This window comes from Aristolochia californica, unplaced genomic scaffold, assembly GCF_029961685.1.
Source record: "Aristolochia californica isolate CCGP_79_NKW_82.1479 unplaced genomic scaffold, dmAriCali1.0.hap1 SCAF_2, whole genome shotgun sequence".
In the NCBI taxonomy this organism is placed as follows: domain Eukaryota; kingdom Viridiplantae; phylum Streptophyta; class Magnoliopsida; order Piperales; family Aristolochiaceae; genus Aristolochia; species Aristolochia californica.
In genome coordinates, this window is record NW_027181881.1 from 6,954,754 (window position 1) to 6,979,393 (window position 24,640).

The window sequence follows — 24,640 nt, forward strand, 5'->3', positions numbered from 1 at the left end:
TCACACTCTTTTATCGTAGTCGAGCGTTCCAACGACGAATGGTACAGAAATAGAAGAAAACTGATGCGACACTGCCGCGGCCCCGCCACGACTCATGATTAGGCTTCTTTTGTCGAGGCGTCGCAATAAATCCGCGTGTCACGAAACTATTTATCTAAGTCAAACGTTTTCCATTTTTATGGGGACAAGAGGCTGCTCTCTCTCTTAAAGTCTACTTCTGTTCGATCTTCTTTGATAACCAACCTTTCATTTTGATATTTTTAATTATTCTTTAATTATTTTCTTTATATATCATACATATTGTTTAAAGAAATTATTTATTTTTAACAACAATTCTTGGTGCAATCACGATGATATTATCGATAGAAGAAAAACAACATAAAAATATGATCAATACTTTAATCAACTCAGATTTTTAATTTTAGTAAATTTAAATTTGAAAATATATGAGTTACAAAGACTTATGATGTTGTTCTCTTATATTTCAAATTTATTTTAATAAATGTTAAGTTATTTGAGAGAAAAAATAGGTTGCATAAAAAAATATTTGTGATTTTGACATGTAACTGACAATTTTTTGAAAGATTTTTTATAGATAGGTTGAATTTTTAACAATAATATGACATATATATATATATATTACTGTTATATGTTGAAATTTTTAAAGAATTGTTCACCAAATTTATTTATTGTTTATGGATAAATTTTGAAAAAGAGATTCAACCCTTAATATAACAAGATTAGAGAGAATACGATAATCTAAGCAAGACATCAAATCCATCAAAGAGAGCATGTGAGGTTGTCGATAGGGGTGGCATCGAGCTGAGCCGAGCCTAGCCTCGAACCTAAAATTGTTATCGAACTCGAGCCCAATAATTTTAACCGAGTTCGAGTCGAGCTCAAGCTTCAACATTCATTTAAAACTTTTCAAAAAATACATGTCTTGAGTTTGAGTTTCAACATACATTTAAAATTTTTCAAAAATCACATATCAAATAAATTATATATTAAATTATTTATACATTTTACATAAAATTGGGTATACATTTTACATAAATTGGGCATGACCTCTACATAAAATTGAGAATGGTCAATTAAATTGAAAGGGTATTCTAGATAAGTATTATTCACTTAAAAATCCATATTAATAACTGAATCTCAATTAATAGGATCAAGTTTATCTCCTTTACCTACTGCTCCCTACTTTCATCTGGTTTTGACCTTTCGGCCCTCACAAGTCTCAAAGACTTGAAATATACTAAGTTGTGAACACAAGAAACTTTCAAACTGAGAACAAGATTTAAGTACAATGATTTAAGAACATGGCTCAATTGTACAAGAAACTATTAACAAAATATTTCTCATGCATAAAAATATCTTTTTTATAAAATAGTTTATATTTATTTTCCTCATTTTTTACATTTATTATATTTTTAATTCATTTTAAAATTTTAAATATATATTTTAATTTTTTCCTTCATTCTTCTCCTCTTCTTGCTATTTTTTTCCTTTTCCTTTTGTCCTTCAACTCTTATTTATTTTTCTTTTCCTTTTTCCCTCTCCTCCTTTTTTTCATTTTCCTTTTTTTCCTTATTCTTCCATTTTTCCTTTTTTTCTTCCCTTTTTTTATTTATATTTTTATAAAATATTTTATATTTATTTTACTCATTTTCACTTTAATTATAATTTTAATTCATTTATATTTTTTAAATATATATTTTAATTTTTAATATTTGCCTTCTTGCTTCTCCTCTTACTGCTATTTGTTTCCTTTTTTCCTTTTGTCTTCCAACTCTTATTTATTTTTATTTTCCTTTTTCTTTCTCCAATTTTTTTGAATTTTCCTATTTTCCTTTTTTTACTTCCCTTATTTTTTATTTATATTTTTCTAAAAATAGATTATATTTATTTCCTCATTTTTCACACTAATTATAATTTTAATTAATTTTAAAATTTTAAATATATATTTTTTATTTTTTATTTTTTCCTTTAATCTTCTCCTCCATTTTTTTAATTTTCCATTTTTCATTTTTTTCTTCCCTTATTTTTTCTTCATATTTTTATAAAATAGTTTATATTTATTTCCTCTTTTCACATTAATTATAATTTTAATTCATATATTTTTATTTTTATTTTTTTCCTTCACTCTTCTCCTCCATTTATCATTTTTCTTTTTTCCTTTTTTCCCTGATTTTTTTATATTTTTATGAAAAAGCTTATATTTATTTCCTCATTTTTCACATTAATTATAATTTTAATTCATTTTAAATTTTAAATATATATTTTAATTTTTAATTTTTTCCTTCACTCTTCTCCTCCATTTTTCTCATTTTCCTTTTTCCTTTTTTCTTCCCTTATTTTTTTATATTTTTATAAAATAATTTATATTTATTTCCTCATTTTTCACATTAATTATAATTTTAATTCATTTAAAATTTTAAATATATATTTTTATTTTTAATTTTTTCCTTCACTCTTCTCCTCAATGTTTTTCATTTTACTTTTTTTCTTCTCTTATTTTTTTATTTATATTTTTATAAAATAGTTTATATTTATTTCCTCATTTTCACATTAATTATATTTTTATTCATTTTATTTTTTAAATAAATAAATTTATATATATATTTATTTATTTATGTTATTTATTTTTTTCCTTCACTCTTCTCCATTTTTTTTTATTCTTCCATTTTTTCTTTTTTTTTCTGCCCTCTTTTGTTCTTTGTTGCCTTTATTTTTCTTTACTTTATTCATTCTTTTATTCACTAAGGTTTATTAGTCCTACAGAGGTAAATAAAACGGGGAGAATGGCTTGAGAGGAAGCTTATAAAATCCTAGCTAGAGGGAACCCAAAACGTTTTCCATTGGATGGGGTGAGTCAGTGATGAGTTATTAATCTGTGAGTCGAAACTCGAAGACATCCTGTCTTGAGTCTTGTTAAGTAAACGAGTTGGTTCGCGAGCTTTTGAATCGAGCCATGGTTTGTTCGAGTTCGACTCGATAACTTAAACGAGCCTCGTCTGGATCTCGAACTCGGTTCAAGATCCAAAAAAATCGAATCGAATCGAATCGAATCGAGCTGGAACCGAGCCGAACTCGAGTGGCTCGCTAACCGGCTCGGTTTGAAGCCACCCCTAGTTGTCGATATTGTAAACTTTTTTCATAAATCTTGGGATATGAAAATGAACTATTGATTATCATCCAAATGATAGATGTGAAGTTGGGCCCAAGGCCCATCTCAAAATGACAAACCAAGTTAGGAAAACATTTTTTCAACTAATAAACCTAAGATTTTTGTACTCACTAATCCATGTGAGACTATTCTTTAACAATAGAAGTCTATTTGAGGAATGTAAAAGAAGTCATTTCAACCTAGGGACATTGAGTCCCCCCAAACCATGTCTATTGAGAATGAAGATTAGTTAGTGTAGCATAATAGAAGATGTTATTTTTTGTTGATATTATTTTAATTTTAGAATCGAAAACACATGAGTGAGGTGAAGATGCATTCATTGTTGATTGATTCAAATTTAGAAAAAAAAGAAGAGAAATTCTCCTGCTCTAAGGGCATGAGATTCTTGTCATAGTAAAGAGTGACAATGACAAGGATTGTCATTCAAAGGGCAAAATGAGTTTGATGATTAAATAAGTCACGGTATGTTTTTTGAACTATTACAATTTTAGCTAATCATAGTCAAGATATTGCTCATGTTATTTTACATAATACTCCAAAAATCTCAAATTAGTTACACAAAATGTTCAAAAGGTAATTCGTTGTAACAACTAATGTCTTTATTGATAATTTTGAAATGTATTATTTTAATATTAGTTTATGTGTATTGAGATATGTCAAATAAAGAATAGCTAATAGCTACTCTATGTTTATTGAGTTTTTCTTGGCACAGCACATTTTTTAACACCATTACTATGAAACTTTAAAAAAGGCATTAAGTAGTTGTTTCCTAAACATAGATTAATCATACCAAGACTATAAGGACAAGGATATGACAAGGCTTTTAATATGCATGGAGAGTTAAATGGGCCTAAAAAGATGTGTATATTATATTTATTAATGTTTTAAACATCAACTTTATTTAGCTATAGTTGTTGTTGTTGTTAAGACCAATATCAAATTGTTTTATTCTTTAACTTGCTTGCTATCATATTTAGCATTGTTGTCGCATCATATATAAGCAACGTGACATCTTTCTGAAAAGGAAGCTCTAAAAATAACACTAGTGTTGAATTTTGGATCCCTTTGCCAATATTCTGAGCAAGAGAAAGAAGAAAGAAAAGGAAGAAAAGGGAAGAAGAGCTCTCGAGTAGAGAGAAGACAAAAGAAAAGAGAAAAAGAGGTATGCACCAAGCAAAGAGAGAGGGAGAGATTAACTCAAGAAGGAGACGTGTAACTTGATTAGTTCCGAATTACAACACCTCTATTTATGGTAGATGAAGAGGTAGAGTCCTTGTACAATTAGCCTTTCAATCTCCTAATTACATTCCAACTCTAACTCTCTAAGATATGTCTATTCAAAACAATCTACTAGAGGAGTAATATGAGTTGAACTAGAACTCTTTCTTCAATCACGTGAATATAAGGGAGGAGGCCAACTTGTGGTCTTATCCTTGTGGGTCCCTCATGATCTTCCAACTCATCTTGATAAGGTTGCCAACTCGTGGGATATTTGTGGGTCCCACTTGATCTACAAGACTTCTAACTCATTTCAACTTGTGCTTCTTAACTTCTTAACTCGTGCTAGCTTGGGTGAGGATTCTTCTTGGTGTCCCATGTCCTTATGGTGGGTCCCACCACCTCAAGCACCATGGTGGGTCCCACATTGTAACACACCCCTTCAAGCTGGGGATGAGAAGACATCATAAATGTCCAGCTTGCTGCATATGATAGACATAATCTTGTGAGTGACAGACTTGGTGAGAATATCTGCAACTTGACTTTGTGATGATATATGCTTTAGAGATAAGAAACCTGCTTGGAACTTTTCTCATATAAAATGGCAATCAATTTCAATATGCTTTATTCTTTCATAGAAGACTGGATTCGATGTAATGTGTGTTATTGCTTGATTATCATAGTATGATCTATCAAAGCTTCTTTGTAGAATCCCAATTCAATGAGAAGAGATCTTATCCATAGGAGTCACTAACAGTGTGTACCATGGCTTTGTATTCTGCTTCTGCACTAGATCGTTCTGCTACATTTGGCTTCTTGCTTTTCCATGTAACCAAATTTCCTCCAACCATCGTACACAATCCTGAAGTAAATTTTCTGTCATCCGGGCATCCGGCCCAGTCTGCATTTGAGAATCCTTCGATGTTGAAGTGACCATGGTTTTTATAGAGAAACCCTCTTCTTGGAGCTCCTTTCAGATATCGTAGTATCCTTTCAAGTGCTTGCTAATGACTAAGTTGTGGCTTGTGCATGTATTGACTTACCACACTTACTACATATGAAATATCCGGCCTTATTACACAAAGGTAAATAAGTCTTCCCACTAGTCTTTGATATTTCCCAATATCTACATCTTCTCCAGTGCCTCCACATAATTTTGTATTTGAGTCCATAGGAGTGTCTACTGGTTTGCATCCCATCATTCCTATCTCCTCTAGTAGATCAAGGGCATACTTCCTTTGGAATAGCACAATCCCATGTCTGGATTGTAATACTTTAATACCCAAAAAATATTTGAGTAGTCCAAGATCCTTCATTTTGAATTCAGCACATATTTTTTCCTTTGTTTTCTGGATGCCCTCAGAATCACCACCAGTTAAAATGATATCATCAACATATACAGCCAGAATCACCTTATCTCTCGATGTATGTTCAATAAATACTGAGTGATCTTCAGAGCATATGTAAAAGCACGCCCGTATGAGAGCTTGACTAAATTTCTCAAACCATGCCCGAAGGGATTGCTTTAGACCATATAAAGATTTTTTTAGGCGGCATACTGACTCCCCCTCAATCATATACCTAAATGGTGGTTGCATCTAAATTTCTTCTTTAATATCACCATTAAGAAATGCATTTACTGAGTTCATTTTTGCCACTAGAGAGAAGGTTTCTTCATAATCAATTCCATAACACCGAGTATAACCTTTGGCAACCAGTCGAGCCTTCAATCGTGCAATTGACCCATCCAGATTATGTTTGACAGTATAAACCCATTTGCAACCAACATGTTTTTTATCTATTGGAAGAGGAACCAGTGACCATGTATGATTGTCATTAAGTGCCTTCATTTCTTCATCCATTGTTGCCTTCCACCCTGGATATTGTAGAGCCTCCTGATAGGATTATGAAACAGATATGGAGGAAATAGAAGAAAGAAACTAACAACATAAAGGTGAGAGGCGATGATGAGACATAAAATTTGAAATGGGATGAGAAGTAGAAGGTCTAGTGCATGATCTAGGTTCTTTCCTTATAGCAATAGGACGAGTATCATATTGAGGGCCAAAAATAACTGGTGATAAAGGACTTACCTCTGTTGGATCTATTAAATAGGTAGGTGTGGTGTCGGCCACTTGCTCTGGGGGTTGAATAATCTCTGTATCACGAGGCACAACCGGTCGAGGAGAACCTGGTACTGAGGACAACCCAGGAGGAGCACTATCAGAATAAAATGAGGAGTCTTCAAAAAATGTTTCATCCCTGGACACAAATAAGCGTTGAAGAGCGGGACTATAACAAACATAACCCTTTTGTGTGCGAGAGTATCCCAAAAAGATACACTTGATAGATTTAGGATCAAGTTTGCTGTGTCTAGGAAATGAATTATGAACAAACCATTGACATCCAAAGACTTTCAAAGGTAGTGAAAATGGATCATCATTTGGTAATAATCGAGAGTAAAGAGATTTAATACCAAGAATGGAAGATGGTAGACGATTTATAAAAAAAAAGCAGTAAGGATTGCATGAGGCTAATAAAAGTATGGAACTTTCATGGCATATAATAAACCCCAAGCTACCTCAAGAATATGACGATTTTTCCATTCAGCTACACCATTTTGTTGGGGAGTGTAGATGCATGATGTTTGATGGATAATGCCATTTTCTTGACAAAAAGAATCAAGGTCTTTGGATACATATTCTTTTGCATTATCAAACAGGAGAATTTTTATTTTTTGACCAAATTGTGTGAGTACCATAGCATGAAATGACTTAAAAATAAATGGTATCTCATAACACTCCTTAAATATAAACAACCAAGTTGTGCGAGTGAAATAATCAATAAATGTAATAAAATATTTTGCTTGAGAAATGTTGGAGACACTCAAGGGCCCCCAAACATCAGTATGAATTAAAGAAAATGGAGTAACACTTTTGACTTTTGGACGAGGAGAGTATGTATTCCTTTGATGTTTAATCAATTGACAAACCTCACAATGAAATTTTGACCTTACTTTAAGAGAAGGAAATGTATAATGAAGAGACTATGCAAATGGATGTCCCAACCAATTGTGCCATAACTGTGTCTCATTTTCAGTAGTGGAAACCATATTCATTTTTGGCATGTCCAAGTAGTAAAGCCCCCCTTGTTCATGGCCTCCACTAATCACCTACTTCGTTATAAGACCCTGAAAGACACATGAAGTGGGTGAGAAGGTAATAGAGCAATTAAAATATTTTATCAGTTGACTAATAGATAGTAGATTCAAAGGGAAAGTAGGAACGAAAAGAATATCAGTGAGCGGAAGTGATGGTGTGATAGAAGTGGAACCTTTCCCTTGGACTTTGGTTTGAGAACCGTCACCTATGGTAACAAACTTGTGTGAAAGACTCGGAGATAGAGAATGTAATAAATTTTTGTTACCTGTAAGATGCTCGGAGACTCCTGAGTCAACTATCCAGGATAAAGATAAGGCAGAGAGCATACCTGAAGCGGTAGTGGCAGAAGTAGTTGCGGAGAAACTAGGAGAAGAACCCAACATTGTCTTCATTTTCTGAAATAACTCATACTCTTCATCAGTAAAAATTTTCTATGCTGCTGATTTTTTTTGCTGTTCTTCTTTTGTATCACTTACAAAGGCTTGATTAGCCCTTGTCAATTCTAACTGTCCATTGGCTTTATAACATATTTCTTTATAATGGCCATATTGTCAATAGTAAGTGCATGCCTTGGAATCCTTGTAATAACATTGATCTATAGTGTGGCCAATTTTTTTACAATGAGTACATTCTTTCCTATCTGCTCTGCCAGCACCAGTTCTTCCACCTCCTCTTCTGCCTGCTCTATAACCTCTGCCTCGGTCGCGGTCAGATGATGATCCTCTATGATCGGAATACATAGCGGATGATACTTCAGTAGTGAAGGAAGAAGTATCTGGAATACGGAGTAGTGTTGTACATATATCATCAAACTTGGGGACAACAGAAGCACTCAGAAGTTGACTCTTGCCAATCTCAAGATGGGGTTTAACATTTCAAGGCAAATAGCAGTAATTAAGGCTTCCTTCTGTTTGTCTTGGATAGAAATATCTGTGGTTGAAGGCTGAGCTAACTTCCACTCTTGAAGAAAGCCTCTAAAGCAGGCCAAGTACTCATGGATGTTTTCTCCTTGTTTAGTATTCAACATTCTTTAGAGAATGTAATATGGTCTATGTAGAGTATTCGGGCAAGAGTACAGCTTAGCACATGTCTCCCAAATTTGTTTAGCAGTGTCAAGATGAATGACATTATTGGAGACATGTTCTTCCATGCTATTGATTAGCCAACTAATCACCAAAGTATCAATTTTCATCCATTTTTTATAAAAAATATCATCTTCATCAATAGGTGGTACTTGGGTGGTGAGGTGACCAAGTAGGTCTTTTTTTATAAGGAACCTCCGAATTGATGTGGACCAACTCATAAAATTTGATACCCCATGTAAGGGTATGGTGGTAATTCTCAGTATATCACTTTTGATATTCATATTCTCTTCAGCCATGATAGGCCATTCTTAAAAAAATTCAAATAATAACACCAAGTAGTACTCTTCAAGCAACTCGATGTATGGGAAATTTTAGCATTGATGCTAAATTATTATTCTGATTTTTTTCTCTAATACCACTCATAAGAGAATCAATAACAATCTTCTATATCAGGGGACTCTTGTTCCCATTAAAAAAATTCCAACAATCTGATCATGGACTGGTCTCGGTAAACAAAATTTCCAAATCGACAAAACTGTTTTGATAGCTTCTTCTAGATAGAGAGGCATGCATATCCATAATATAATAAGATGAAAGCATTCAAATCATCCTTAAATCATCTTCTAAATTCGGAAACCAGTAACATGAAGAGAAAAAAAATTAAACACTTATCTCACGTATTGTGTTCTTCCTTCACAAAAAAACCTTCTTTGAGTGGTTTTATCATCACTTCTTTAGAGCATTCCTTTGACGAGGGATCCTAAATTTAATGCTCTGATACCATGTTGAATTTAGGATCCCTTTTCCAATATTCCAAGCAAGAGAAAGAAGAAAGAAAAGGAAGAAAAGGGTAGAAGAGCTCTCAGGTAGAGAGAAGAAAAAAGAAAAGAGAAAAAGAGGTATGCGCCAAGCAAAGAGAGGGAGAGATTAACTCAAGAAAGAGATGTGTAACTTGATTAATTCCGAATTATAACACCTCTATTTATAGTAGAGGAAGAGGTAGATTCCTTATACAATTAGCCTTTCAATCTCCTAATTACATTCCAACTCTAACTCTCTAAGATAAGTCTAATCAAAACAATCTACTAGAAGACTAATATGAGTTGAACTAGAACTTTTGCTTCAATCACGTGAATATAAGGGAGGAGGCCAGCTCATGACCTTATCCTTGTTCGTCCCTCATGATCTTCCAGCTCATCTTGATAAGGTTGCCAGCTCGTGGGATATTTGTGGGTCCCACTTGATCTTCAAAACTTCTAACTCATTTCAGCTTGTGCTTCTTAACTCCTTAAACTTATGCTAGCTGGGTCAGGACTCTTCTTGGTGTTCCACGTCCTCATGGTGGGTCCCACCAGCTCGAGCACCATGGTGGGTCCCACATTGTAACAACTAGCACTATGTAGTGAAACTAATAGTGGGAGTGGTTTAACTTATAAAATAGGTTTGAAAAGACATAGTGAGATTCTTTGAGGATCCTATTATAGTGCACCGATTCATTTAATTTCTTTGTTTGAATATGTGGTTAATGTGACAAATATTGTTATAGAAGTTGCTGAAATTCAGATTAATGAGTTGAAACATTGACGTTAATAGAAACAATATAAACATATGATTTCGTCTTTAATTTTCATTTAATAAAAATAATCATAGGAATCACAATTGCAAAGAAAATATGAGATATTAACAATGTTATGAGATTAGTTAGTATTTTAAAGCAACAAGTACAACAACCAAAGTATGATGTACATATTCTCATAGGTTGGTGGTTTCTTCATTTTGTGCAACATGTTAATATAACCATTCTTAACATGGGTGTCATATTCAAACCTTGAGGTCATTCAAGATGAATTCCACAAGCTATAAATCTACATCATAATCGTCAAAAGTTAAATTATTTAGTTTTAGGTATGCAACTCCAAGAGCTTTTATGGATTTACAATGATCTATGTATTTTGTTTCATGTTTGAATGTAGAATGAACATCTGCAACTTACAACGAAGAAATTTTGATCAAACTTGATCAACATTATCCAAATGTATTTTCTTTTGTACAATTAATAGTACTTGACAAACACTTATATCATTAGAAACTTATATCATCAACGTACACTGTATTTTACTTAATTAAGTAGAATCACCCAACTTGCTAACAAGATAGTTGAGATGGAAAAAAAATATAGTCTATTTATTAATATTGATATTACCAGTTCCTACAACTACTACGGAGAGAACATTTTCTATAATGAAAATTATGAAAATTTAATGACATAATAGAATGAAAGATCAATGTATTAATGGCAATTTGGTGATACACATGAAAAAAGTTGTGTTTGATGAGGTAGTAATAAGGTAGTAGAGTAACAATTACAAATATGAAAAGTCATTGAGGTAAACTCATTTATGAAAAGTATTAAGTTTATGAACAATGTATCTTTTTTTTTAAATCCTTTTATTATATAATTAATCTGAAATTTTGGAACAAGAAGTATTTTTATTAATCATTTTTATTTCACGACTTCCTCCCTTTCCCTACCCAATTTTTTTGGCTCTACCACAATAAGTATAAGTGTGTAATTTTATAAATACACCACTTAAATACTTTCAGATGCAAGTATGGGAGTAAAAAAAATGTTGCAAAATTTGCAAAGATGTGATTTAGGTATGGGTTTGTGAGCAAGAATAGGGTTAAAAATCCTATCCTTTTATTGAGTATTCATGAGGTTCGGGTTCTCAAGGTGGGTTTGCTAACCCGACCTCCATTGTTGCCATTCCTACGTAACGTAGAAATTAATAAAATTGCGTGCCTCCAAGATTCAAGAAATTTTAGAAAAAATAATATAATTTATTAAACATTTAGTAAAGAGGACTTGTATATTTATCTCATTAGATAAGTGTTATGTCCATTGTTATGCACTATTTTTAAAAGGTAAAATTTTAAATAAGATATCCTTAGATAGCATATTCAGATAGGTCCTTTTCACGTCAATAGGTCATTATAACCTTTTGATTAAATAAATTTAATAGATATTATTTCTTGGTATAATAATTTTGATTTTAAAGTTTTATATTTCAAAAATAGTAATATAATCAATATCACATGTGTATTTGGTAGGTATCTTATTAAATAGTGATGGTTAACAAGAGGGGGGCCCTTCCCCTTGTCGCTCCTCGCTCTGATACATCTCACTAACAAAAAGAGAAAGATGGGTGAGTGGAAGACTCCTTCCACTCTGTCACGCCAAGAGGGTTAGTTTTTCCCCTTCATGCTATCATGAAAATAAAGGAAAGGCAATATTGCCCCTTTTTGTACCACCCCTTATGCCTTCATTTCCCTTTTGTTTGTGTTGATGAGTAGATATGGGAGAGTCTTACATGACTTTTGCAATAAAAAGTCTCACAGAGCCACAATTCATATAGTTGAATCTTACATGACTCTGATGGAAAGAATTCTCATGGAAGCGTCTAAGTTAAAAGGTGTTTTTTTCTATTTGAATCTTCTATTCATATTCTATTGTTTAATTACTCTAGAACTTATCTTTAAGTGTTGAACTTAGGTGTAATTGGGACATAGGTATATTAATTGTAATCTGATTCTACTTGTTTTCTCTATTATAAATAGAGCTTTATTGTACTTAGGTATAATCAAGTCAATGAATTATTCTCTTTTCTAGAAATTCAATACAATATCGGAGTAGGTACTTTGAGTTGACTCAGTCAATCCAAGACAATATAGCACTTACTCAAGTGTGATCCTTAAGTTTAGTTTCATTGTTTACTCGTTTAGTGTAGTCCTATATGTGTTTCAATTAGATTTTCAAATTCTTTTGTTCCCCTAAACTTCTACGTTGTTGTAAACTAGTTATTTTTCACTAGCTTCTTCTTGTTTCTCATAACCTATTGTTGCTTTATCCTTTACCTGCAGTCCTTCCTAGATGGTCACAAGATGTTGTGCTTTATCTGTCTATTCAATTCCGTCTACTTATCAAAGTTGTTCCATCAATGTTCACCAAATCTCCCTTTAAGGCCCAAAATCTCTTTAGCAAGCAACTTGATTTGCACACAAGGCACTCCTATTGTTTTAAAATATCCCAAGAAAGTAGTCGATTCAAGCTTGGCACATGCGAATCAGTAGCCAGTGAAAAAAATCCCTAAACACTTCTTTTATAACTGTATTTCCGGTTCATAGCCAAATGGAAATTCTTGTGCTATTGATGCTAGAGGAAGTTGCAGGTCTAGTTTATCATTGATTGTGGTCTCTCCATTTCCCCCCATCTTTGTTTACTTTATTTGTGGTGAAGTAGTAGTAGCTAGGATGGGACTAACTGGCTGGAGGCCAAGTTCTTGAAATAAAGAAGTGATAAAAGGCATAAGTGAAATTGAACAGAAACTTGAGTTCTATCAAAGGTTAAAGAGATCATTGCACCTTTAGCTATCAAACTGAATTCTTGATGAAGAAGGACTCTATCCAGCAACCTCTCTGATTTTTTGAATGAGTCCTAGTTGGAGGAGAATATTTGAGTTGTCTTTCTTGTAGGAGAAAAACTAATGAACATATGAAGAGAACCATCTGGTTCTTTGAAGCCTATATCTAAATTGACAATTTTGTCTGCATTCAGAAGAAGGATCTTGCCCTGCTTTGATGGATTTTCTATAGATGGCATTGTCGAACCAACAACAAGTCGAAAGGTTTAAGCTCATGATTTTTGGTGATGGAGGAACAAGGGAAATGACCTTTGCAGGCATCTCATTGGAGTGTTTGAGAAGAGGTATGAACCTACCATTGGCATTGAGGTTCATCCTTTGGACTTATTCACGGATTGTGTTAAGTTTAGTTTTCATTGTTGGGATACAACTAGACAAGATAAGTTTTCATGGGCAGTGTGCCAATATAATGTTTGATGTTTGTTAGATTTAGGATCCCATGATAGGTATTCAGCCAAGAGGGTGAGAGAGAAAAGAAAAATGAAGAAGAGAAGAAGAAAAGGAGAGGATGAAGGAAGAGAAGAGAGAGATGGCAAAGGAGAAGAAGAGAGAGAGAGAGAGAGAGAGAGAGAGGGAGGGTTTGAGAGAATTGTGTAAGGATGAATTTGAGAAAGAAGAGGATAGACTTAATGATCTACTCCTCGCCTTGAGTCTCTATTTATAGTATATGAAGGAAGGTTATAATGACTACATTGCCCTTAGGGCTACAAGCTCTCAAATGGAAAAGATATAAGTAGACATACATTATCTTCTCTATTTACACCCTTGTGCCATCCATATGAGAAGGACACTAATTTACACCCTTTGCAATCTTTTTGATGTAAATAAGGTATTTACCTTAAAGCCCCTTAGAGATGTCTTCCAACACTCCCCCTCATGTTGGGGAGAGAAAACGTCGTAGATACCAAGCTTGTTGTATATAGTGGTCTGTATCTTGGATGTGGCTTGCTTCATGAGTATATCTTCTGGTTGTCCTCTAGATGAAACACATTCGGGAAAAACGAAGCCAGTATGAAGTGGAAATCTACCTCAATATGTTTTTTTTCTCTCGTGGAGGACTAGATATGAAGTAATATGGATGGCTTCCAAGTTTTCATGAGTTCCATAAGGGTCTTTTTTCTGGAACCCTAATTTAGTGAGGAGAGATTTGATCCATAGAAGATCACTGACTACATGGGCCATAGCCTTGTATTCTATTTCAGCACTAGATCTAGCAATTACACTATGTTTTTACTCCATCTAACTAAGTTCCCTCCAACTAAAGAGCAATACCCAGAGGTGGACTTCTTGTCATCAGGTGATACAACCCAATCAGTATCTGCAAATCCTTCAATGTTGAGGTGACCTTGACATTTATATAGAAGTCCCTTACTGGGAGCTCCTTTTATGTATTAGAGGATTCTCTCTAGAGTTGTCCAGTGAATAAGTTGTGGTTTATGCATGTACTAACTAAGCACACTTATGGCAAATGCTAAATCTGGATTGTTTACTGTATGATAGATGAGTTTGCAAGAAGTCTCTGATATTTTCCTACATCCACATATTTGTCGGAGCTTGAACACAACAAGGTGTTAGAATCCATAGGAGTATCTGCTGGTCGACATCCCATCATCCATGTATCTTCTAGCAGATCAAAAACATATTTCCTCTGAGATAAGATAATTCCATATTTTGATTGGAAGATCTCAATACTCAAAAAATATATTAGAAGTTCAAGGTCTTTTGTTTTAATTTCCTTGCATATATTCGCTTTGACTTCTTGTATTCCTTTTACATCGTTGCCAGTTAAGACAATATCATCTACATAAATTGCCAATAATACACTTCCCTTTGAGGTGTTCTTGAAAAATACACAATGATCAACTGAGTATTTATGGAATCCAAACAAAAACATAGCTTTGCTAAATTTGTCAAACGAAGCCCGAGGAGATTGTTTTAAGCCATATAGTCATTTCTTCACTCTCTATACCAACTCCCCCTCAACCACAAAACCAGGTAGTTGATGTATATAGGTCTTCTCCTTGATATCACCATTTAAAAAGGCATATTTTGCATGCGAAGAAAAATTTACAAGAAGTGATAATAGGATTCATACAGAACGTAACTTGGCCACCAGGGAGAGGGAGAACGTTTCCTCATAAACATGTGAATCCAAAATTTTTTAAGGGAAGAGCGACAGGGTCTTCATTAGGAAATAAAAATGAATAAGGGAATTTATGTTTAAGCACTGAGGAAGGCAACCAATTAATAAGGAAGCATGCAGTAAGTATGGCGTGAGGCAAGTAAAAATATGGCACATTCATAGAATATAGTAGGTTACATGCTACCTCTAGGAGATGTCTATTTTTTCTTTTGGCTACACCATTTTGTTGAGGGGGTGTAAGAACATGATCCAAAATGGTCAATGATCCAAAATGAAGAGGAGTAAGTGGCTGAGAGCATACATGAAGTGGTAGTCGCAACAATAGTGGAAGAAGATGCAAGAATTTATAATCTTCATCAGCTATAGTTGTCTTGCTTTTGTGTGACTCAGGTTTGTTTGCATTTTTATCAGTAAGAATCAAGGTCTTGTTGGCAGTGGCTCAGTCTGGTTTTTCATGCAGCTTCCAATAGGTTTTCCTAAATGATTTTATCCTCCACAATGAGTGTGGACACAATTATCAGACCTCGAAGAACCAAAGGTAGTCCTACCACCTCTTGCTCGACCTCCTATGTAATTTCTACCACACCCTCTAGTCTTAGAAGGTGTACCCATGTTACCTGAGTACATAGTGGAGGATACACTAGTGTGAGTCATGGAAGAATGGTCTCGTATTCGAAGTAAGGTGGCTCTTATGTCATCAAAAGATGGAAGATCCAAGGAGCTAAGAAGTTAAGTCTTAGCCACCTCACGGTATGGTTTGATATTTTCTAAAAAGATAGTAGTTGCTAAGGCTTCCCACTACTTTTCTTGAACTGATATATCAGTGAACTAGGGCTAAGCAATTTTCCATTCTTCAATCAGTGCCCGAAACCCTGCCAAGAACTCATGTAGGTTGTCCCCTTATTTGGTTTTAACATGTTCTGAATAACATCATGCAATTTATGGATGTTCTCTGTGTTGGAGTACAACTTCACACAAGTATCCGATATCTGTTTGGTTGTCTCAAGGTAGAACACATTATTAGCCACATGCATCTCCATGCTATTTATCTACCAGTTGATTACCAATGTATCATTCTTTAACCACTTAATAGAGGAGTTGTCCTCCTCATCAATAGGTAGAGTTGGTTTGGTGAGATGTCGTAAGAGGTCCCGTGTCATCAGAAACCTTTTAACCAACTGTGACCAGCTCAAGTAAGTAGATATCCCTTTCAAAGGTATAGTGGTACTCTTGAGAAGGTTACTCTTACTCCCCATGTAATCTTCAGCCATTAGAGATGAACCAAAAAAACTTTACTTAGATGAGAGTTGTAAACCAAGAGGGAAGCACCAAAGAAGACTTTTAAAAAGAACTTATAAGTCTGATATGTGTAATGGAAGCACCTTGAATCAAGCCAATAAGGCAACCACAAAGAATATGAACCAACCCAAGAGGAGGGAGACAAAGGCCAACTCGGGTTGGCACCAACTCAAAAAGAAAGAGCTAACCAGTTCGGGTTGGAAACAATTGGCGAAAGGAGGAAGATATATCCTAAAAAATTAAGGAAATCTTTGCAAAAATTAATCATGCACTAAAAAAGGAAAGTGCATGCTTTTCGAGGTCAACAAATAGATAGGACAAGTGCTGCCTTTTCACTTAGGAAATAATATTCACCAAGAAATCAAATCAAAGATGATCTACCTTCAATCAACCACTTCCAAAAAAAAAAAAAGGAAACCTTCCTTTAGTGTCTTATGTGTGACTTCAGCAAATCAATCTCAATCCTTGACTTGCCTTAATTATTTTAGACAAGGGGATAATCAGGGAGGTAAGCAGTAATCATATCAAGAAAAAAAATTCGGATATCTTGGAGATCCTTTAAAGAAGGAACCTTTCCTTCTAGTTGTTTGGTGCCAACCTCTAAGAAATCCAGCCTTTGTTGCCTTTTTTCTTAAAAAAGTTTTGTGTAAGGATTTCTAATCTTATCTCACATGAGATACACTCCAATGCAAAGATCAAGGTATGTAAAATAATACCAAAAAACAAGAGATCTCAATCAATCATGTGGATCTTCTAAAGAGGGAATTTTCATGTGCCGACTAATCATGTAACTCCAGCCTTTTCTTTCCCTTTTTTATTTTTAAAATTTTAGGGAAGAGGATCAAGAGAAATACTTAATGATAGAATCCCCTCCAACATGAGAGAACAACATGTATTTTTGTTTAAAATAATCCTTGCACCAATGCATGCACCTTCATGAGTTAAAAAAATCAAATGAACTATAATATCAACCTTCAATCTTCACAATATATAAATATAGCCTTTCAATCATAAAACACCATGGAACCATCAATGGAATATCAAGACTTCTTTCAAAAAAATAACAAAAAATGAACAAGCTATATCAGTCTAAAAATTGATCTCTGTAACTGAAGATAGCATGGATTCACACCGATATTAACCAAGTAGAAGCTAATATATAAGTTATAGTAACCCAATATTTTTTGATAAAAATTCTTAATAAACCTTTATCTTTTCGAGATATACAACAAAATTCATCTCAAGGAAAAGAAGAGAAGAAATTTTTTATCTTTGTGAGCCAAAAAAGGTTCAAGACCGAACCTTGATCAATACCTCAACTTCCACCGACAGAGTTGATAAAAGCTTGATTAACCAGCATCATAATTTTGGGATCCCACACCTAGTGCTCTTATACCATGTTACATTTAGGATCCCATGATAGGTACACAACAAAGAGGGTGATAGAGGAGATAAAGAAGAAGAATAAAAGGAGAATTAGAAGTAAGAGAAGAGAGGGAAGGCTAAGGAAATTGAGAGAGAGAGAGAGAGAGAGAGAGAGGGTTTGAGAGAAAAGTGCAAGGACTAGTTTGAGAGGGAAGAGGGGGAACTTAATGATCTGCTCCTTTTCTTGAGTATCTATTTATAGTTTACGAAGTAAGGTTACAATGACTACATTTTCCTTAGGGCTACAAGCTCTCAAAAGAAAAAGACATAAGTAGACATACATCATCTTCACTATTTACACCCTTGTGCAATCCATATGGGAATGATACTAATTTACACCATTCGCCATCTCTTTGATATGGGAAATTTATGTACTTCCATGTTTAATTTTGGCTGAAAGTCTTTTTGTTGACTTTCATTGTCTAAATATTGTCAACCTTGAATGTCAAGTCAACGCAGTCAATGCCTCTTTGATTATCCATCATTTTATATGCATGGTATTTTGTAGTGGTTATGGTTTTATTGTTGATGAATCTTATCTTTATACCTTTTGACTCATCATGTTTATGCCCACAAGAAATTTTCCTTTGAGGTCATACTTGATCAAACTTGTTTGTTATTTTTACAGGACTACTATTACAATCTCCTTCTAATTTTGTTACCATGGTGTTTATTTTACTTACCTTTTATCCCCATAACCCTTTTACTCGGTCATACTATCTCTTTTTCTAGACTCTTTTTTACCCTTTTAGACCAACCCCTTGTTTAGTTGCATAGGACGATTTCCTTTTTTTTATTATTAATATGTATGGGTGTTTAAGTCCATTGAAACTTGTTAGAAGGCACACATGTGAAGGGGTGGTGTTAATAAATAGTCTCGTATGGATTAGTGGGTACAAAGATCTCAAGTTTATTAGTTGGAAAAAACGTTTCCTAAGTGGCTAGTCATTTTGGGATAAGGCCTTCGACCTAATTTAACATGGTATGAGAGAAAACCACTCAGTATGTGGGCCTCCACATAAATTATCCACTTGTAGAGCCACAAAAGTGAGTGGGCCTACATGTGAGGGGGAGTGTTAAGAAATAGTCCCACATGGATTAATGGATACAAAGATATTGATTTTATTAGCTGGAAAAAAAATTTCCTAAGTGGCTAGTAATTTTGGGTAGGGCCTTCGACCCAATTTAACAGGTGGCATGATTGGTAAAAAGGAGGAAACTCTCACCCACATGTAGGGGTGGCAAAGGAGGTAAACAAGATGAATTTCATAAAAATGGCATAAAGGTGTTATTATGTAAAAAGATGTATGTCTACTTATATCTTTTATTTCATAAAGCTTGTAATCCTGAGGGCATTGTAGGCATTGTAAAAATCCTCCCACAACTATAAATAAGAGCCTTAAGGCATGGGGTAGAGCAGAAAACCTCTCCTCTGTTCACTCTTGTCCCTAGCCTAGACTCTCTTCTCCCATGAGCTCTCTCTCCTCCTTTCTCAACCAGTCGTCCCTCTCTTACTCCTCTCTTCTTCTCTCTTCTTCCTTTCTTCTCGTCTTCTTCCTCTCTTTTTTCCAACCACCTTGATCGTGGCCTTCCACCATGGAATCCAAAACTCCAAATGGTATCAAAAATGGTTTTAGGATTCCATGTTCCTCTGTTAAGGTGTTAATTATGCAATTTTATTAAGCTTGTCAATTTCATTTGAGCAAAGATTGAGCAACTCGTGCTCATTCAAGTTAAGTGTTCTTCTTTATTTTTTGTTGAGATGATCATTGATGATTAAACTCATGAAGAATGTTTTAGAATGCACATTATCTTCTTATTTGCATGAATATTAAGTGTTGCTACTTTGTTTAAATCAATATAAGTTTTTTTTACTCATCTTTCACTCATTTATGCTAGTTTCGATTAAGGAGCAGTTTTATATACCTTAATGCTTTTTTATCTTTGGAAAATTATTTTAATCAAGCCTAGTTGATTATATAATGAAATCATAGTTTATTTTTCTTAGTACCATGGTTAAAATTCATTGAACAGCCTCCAGATGACTGTTGCTCTTGACTGTTTGTTGATTGGTTTTCCTCACCATTGAATTATTGGTTGACGTAAGGCAAGGGGGATTTTTTTTGAAAGAAGGTTGCTGAATTAAAAAATGTTTAGGTTCTTCTAATTTGGACTATATTCTGAGATTTCATTATCTAAATACCCAAGAGCAAAAGGAAAGTAAAAAGGTTGATATTTCTTTACATATGGTTTATGCACTTAAGAAGGAAAGTTTCCTTCTTCTTTTTTGAATTTAGGATCCCATTAGAAGGTCTTAGAGCAAGGTAGTGAACTAGGAGAAGAAGAAAAGAAGGAAAATAAAGGAGAAGAGAGGAAGAAGAGAGAACTCGGCTACAGAGATGGAGAGCTTGGGAGAGGAGACAATTCTCAGGACGAATTTGAGAGAGAAGAGGGAAGACTTAATGATCTACCCCATGCCTTGAGCCTCTATTTATAGTTGTGGAAGGATGTTTATAATGAATATAATGCCCTTAGAGCTACAATATTTGTTAAAAAAAAGACATAAGTAGAAATCATTATCTTCTTTAAGTACACCCATGTGCCATCCTTATGAGACGACCTTTAAATTACCTCTTTTACCACCTCCTTGACGTGAGGGAGGTATTTATTTTGATGTCAGTTGAAGATATCTTCCAACACTCCCTTTCAAGCTGGGGGAGTGAAAACATCGTAGATACCTAGCTTGTTGTATATAGTGGCTAAAATCTTGAATGTGACTGGTTTCGTAAGAATGTCTTCCATCTGTCCTTGTGATGAAACATGTCTAAGAGATAAGATACTAGCCTAAAATTTCTCTCGTATAAAGTGGCAATCTACCTCAATGTGTTTTTTCCTCTTGTGGATGAAAATATTTGAAGTAATATGAATAGCTTACTGGTTGTCGCAATATAAATCTACAAAATTTTCTTCATAGAATCCCAATTTAGTAAGAAGAGATCTGATCCATTGAAGTTCATTGACTGTGTGGGCCATAACTCTGTACTCTTCTTCTACACTAACTAGGTTACCTCCAACTAAGGTACAATACCCTAAAGGGGATTTCCTGTCATCAGGTAATCTAGTCCAATTTGCGTCCAAAAAACTTTCTATGTTGAAGTGGCCATGATTCTTATAGAGAAACCCTTTTCCCAGAGCTCCTTTTAAATATCTCAGTATCCTCTCCAAGGCTTGCCAAAGGGTATGTTATGGTTTGTACATATACTGACACACCACACTTACTGCATATGATATGTATGGTCTGGTCATTGTGAGGTAAATAAGTTTTCCCACAAGCTTCTAATATTTACTTATATCAACATCTTCTTCAAAACTTGCACATAACTTTGTATTGGCGTCCAAAGGAGTGTCTATTGGTCGACACCCGATCAATCCATGTGTCCTATAGTAGATCCAAAACATACTTCCTCTGAGATAATACAATCCCATGTTTTGACTGGAATATCTCAATGCCTAGAAATTATTTTAGAAGTCCAAGATCCTTCATTTTAAATTCTTTGCATATATCTTCTTAGACTTATTTTTGGTTGTCTGCATCACTGTCATTTAAGACAATATCATCCACATAAACTACTAGTAATACTTTTCCCTTTAAGGTATCCTTGACAAAGACAAAATGATCTACTAAGCTCTGGCTGAATCCAAACCGTAACATTGCTTAGCTAAATTTGTCAAACCAAGCCCGAGGAGACTATTTAAGCCCATATAAAGACTTCCTCAATTTACATACCGAGTCCCCCTCAACCCAAAAACTAGATGGTTGATGTAAATATATCTCTTTTTTAATGTCCCCATTCAAAAAACCATTTTGTTACATCCAATTGATATACCGACCAAGTGGAATTAGCAGCTAGTGATAATAATAGAACCATAATATTGAGTGTAGCCCATTAAACTGAGTTGGGCTTTGAGGTGAGAAACATAACCATTCGGATTGTGCTTGATAGTGAAAACCCATTTATTGCCCTCAAGTGTCTTGTTGGGAAGAAGGGGAACTAGAGCCTTAGTCTGATTCTCATATAATACATGCATTTCTTCTTCCATGGCGGCCTTCCATCTAGATGCCTCAGAGCCTCCTAATATGATTATGCAACATAGAAGGACGAAATAGATTCAAGAAGTTGACAACATGAAGAAGACAATCGATGGGGAGAAACAAAATTCGATATAGGATGAGAAGTAGAGGGCCTACTACAAGTCTGAGGTTCCTTCCGTAGAACTATGGGTTTAGTATCAAATTGTGGCCCCAATACAACTGGGGAATACGGGCTCACCTCAGAGGGATCGATAAACGCCACGGGTGTGGTATCAGCCGATGTTTCATGGGGCTGAAGTAGATCTGCATCAAGAGGCACATTGGGCTTCAAAGTTGCCTAGACTAATGAAAGACCCTAAGGAACATCTTTTGAGCAATAATAAGATGTGTACTAAAAAATGTGACATCCCTAGAAACAATTGACCTCCAAAGAGAAGGATTATAATAAACATAACTTTTTTGGGTACGAGAGTAACCCAAAAAAATACACTCAAGAGATTGAGGGGATGCAACATGAACAAGGCATGTGCAGTGAATATGGGGATTTAGGGCTACATGCTGAATATGGTAGCTTATTAATAAGGAAACAGGCTATAAGAATGGCATGAGGATTGTATAATTAGGGCACATAGTGTAGGCCATGAGCTACCTCAAGGTGATGTCAGTTTTTTTCTTATGGCTACACCATTTTGTTGAGGAGTGTAGGCACATGATGTTTGAAGGATAGTAAATCTTGACAAAATTATTGAAATTCACTAGATAGGTACTCTTTGGCATTATATGACTGAATCACTTGTATTTTTTTTTCCAAATTGAGTGAACACCATGGCATGAAAGGACTTAAATATGGAAAAAAGTTTAGACCATTCTTTGAATAGAAATAGCCATGTGACTCAAGTGGAGTCATCAACTAAAGTGACAAAATACTTAACTTGAGATATGTTTGAGATACTTAAGGGTCCCCATACATCTGAATGAATTAATTAAAAGCACCTTTAAGTTCAGTTCGAGGAGAATATGGTGTCCTCTGATGTTTACTCAACTGACAGAGTTCACAATTTAAACTTGATAAAGTTTTTAAAGATGGAAACAAGTGCTGAAGTATTTTTTTGATGGATGGCCAAACCGGTTGTGCCATAATTTGACCTCTATCTGAGAAGTGGAAACCACAATTAATAGAGACAAGTTTAAGTAATAAAGGTCCCCCTGTTCATGGCCTCCACCAATCACTTACTTCGTTGTTTGGTACTGGAAAACACAAGAAGAAGGTGAGAAGGTGATGGAGCAATTAAACCGTTTTGTTAATTGGCTAACAAATAACAAATTTAAAGGAAATCGATGGACAAATAAGCACCAATAAGTAGAAGTTATGGTGTAATAGAGGAGGATCCCTTCCAAAGAACTTTGGTTTGGGATCTGTCAGCTATGGTAAAAAATTTGACTAGTAAACATGGACACATGGAATGTAAGAAAATCTTATTACTTGTAAGATGCTTCGAGGCCCCTGAGTCGATGATCCAGGATGAAGTAGTAGAAATTGTACCTAGAGCAGTGGTGGCAGCACTAGTAGTTGAAGATGCAAGAGAAGATGGAGAGGATACCATTAGTTTTCACCCTCTGTAAGAATTCATAATCATCATCACTGATAGTATTCTTGCCTCTTTGTGACTCAGACTTGTCTATATTTTTCTCTTTAGTAACTAATGCTAGATTGGCAGTGATTGAGTCTGGTTTGCCATGAAGCTTCCAACAAGTATCCACCAGATGGTTTATTCCACCACAGTGAGTGCAAACTATTACAAGGTGGGACCCACCATGATAACTAGAGGTGGCATGATGGGTCATCACATGAGCTGGCATCTTTATCACATTAGTTGGAAGATTTGGCAATCAAGTGGAAGATTTCACAGAAGAGTTTTAGTTTAAAGGAGTTTTAGTTATGTAAGTCTTCTATGTATGTTGAGTTATTTAATTATGTTAGGACTTATCTTTAAGTATTTGAGTTTGGGTGTAAGTGGGACAAGGGTAGTTTAATTATATTTGGATTCTACTACTTTTCTCTATTATAAATAGAGGTTCATGTACTCTGATTACATCAAGTCAAGAAACTCTCCATTTCTCAACTCATGAAGAATCTCTCTCTAGCCTAAACTCTTTTTCCTTCTTTTATCTTCTCTCCTCTCTACCCGAGCTCTCTCTCTCTCTCTGTTTTCTCTTTTTCTTCTTCCTCTCTCACCTTGCTCAAGATTTCAATCATGGGGTCCTAAATTCAAAGCAAACCCAATGATTTGACCTTGAAGAACTAGAGCCAATTCTACTACCTCATGCTCGACCTCCTCTATAATTTATACCGTGCCCTCAGGTGGTAGAAGATGTACCCTTTTTTCCTTTGTACATAGAAGAAGATACTTCATTATGGGTAGTGGAGGAAGGATCTGGTATCCTAAGTAACATTGCACTTATGTCATCGAATGATAGAAGTATGGAGGAGTTGTGAAGATGGGTCATAGCCACTTCAAGACATGGCTTGATGTTTGACATACAA

The 24,640-nt window shown here is 34.6% G+C and overlaps 1 protein-coding gene across 1 annotated transcript; it reads right to left on the reverse strand.

Moving 5' to 3' along the window:
- Positions 1-14,621: 14,621 nt before the first annotated feature.
- Positions 14,622-15,169, reverse strand: LOC137954840 (uncharacterized mitochondrial protein AtMg00810-like). Its single transcript, XM_068801743.1, has 2 exons — positions 15,109-15,169; positions 14,622-14,998 (listed from the first exon to the last, which is right to left on the reverse strand). Exons 1-2 carry the CDS (start codon positions 15,167-15,169, stop codon positions 14,622-14,624), a joined length of 438 nt encoding a protein of 145 aa, XP_068657844.1.
- Positions 15,170-24,640: the final 9,471 nt, after the last annotated feature.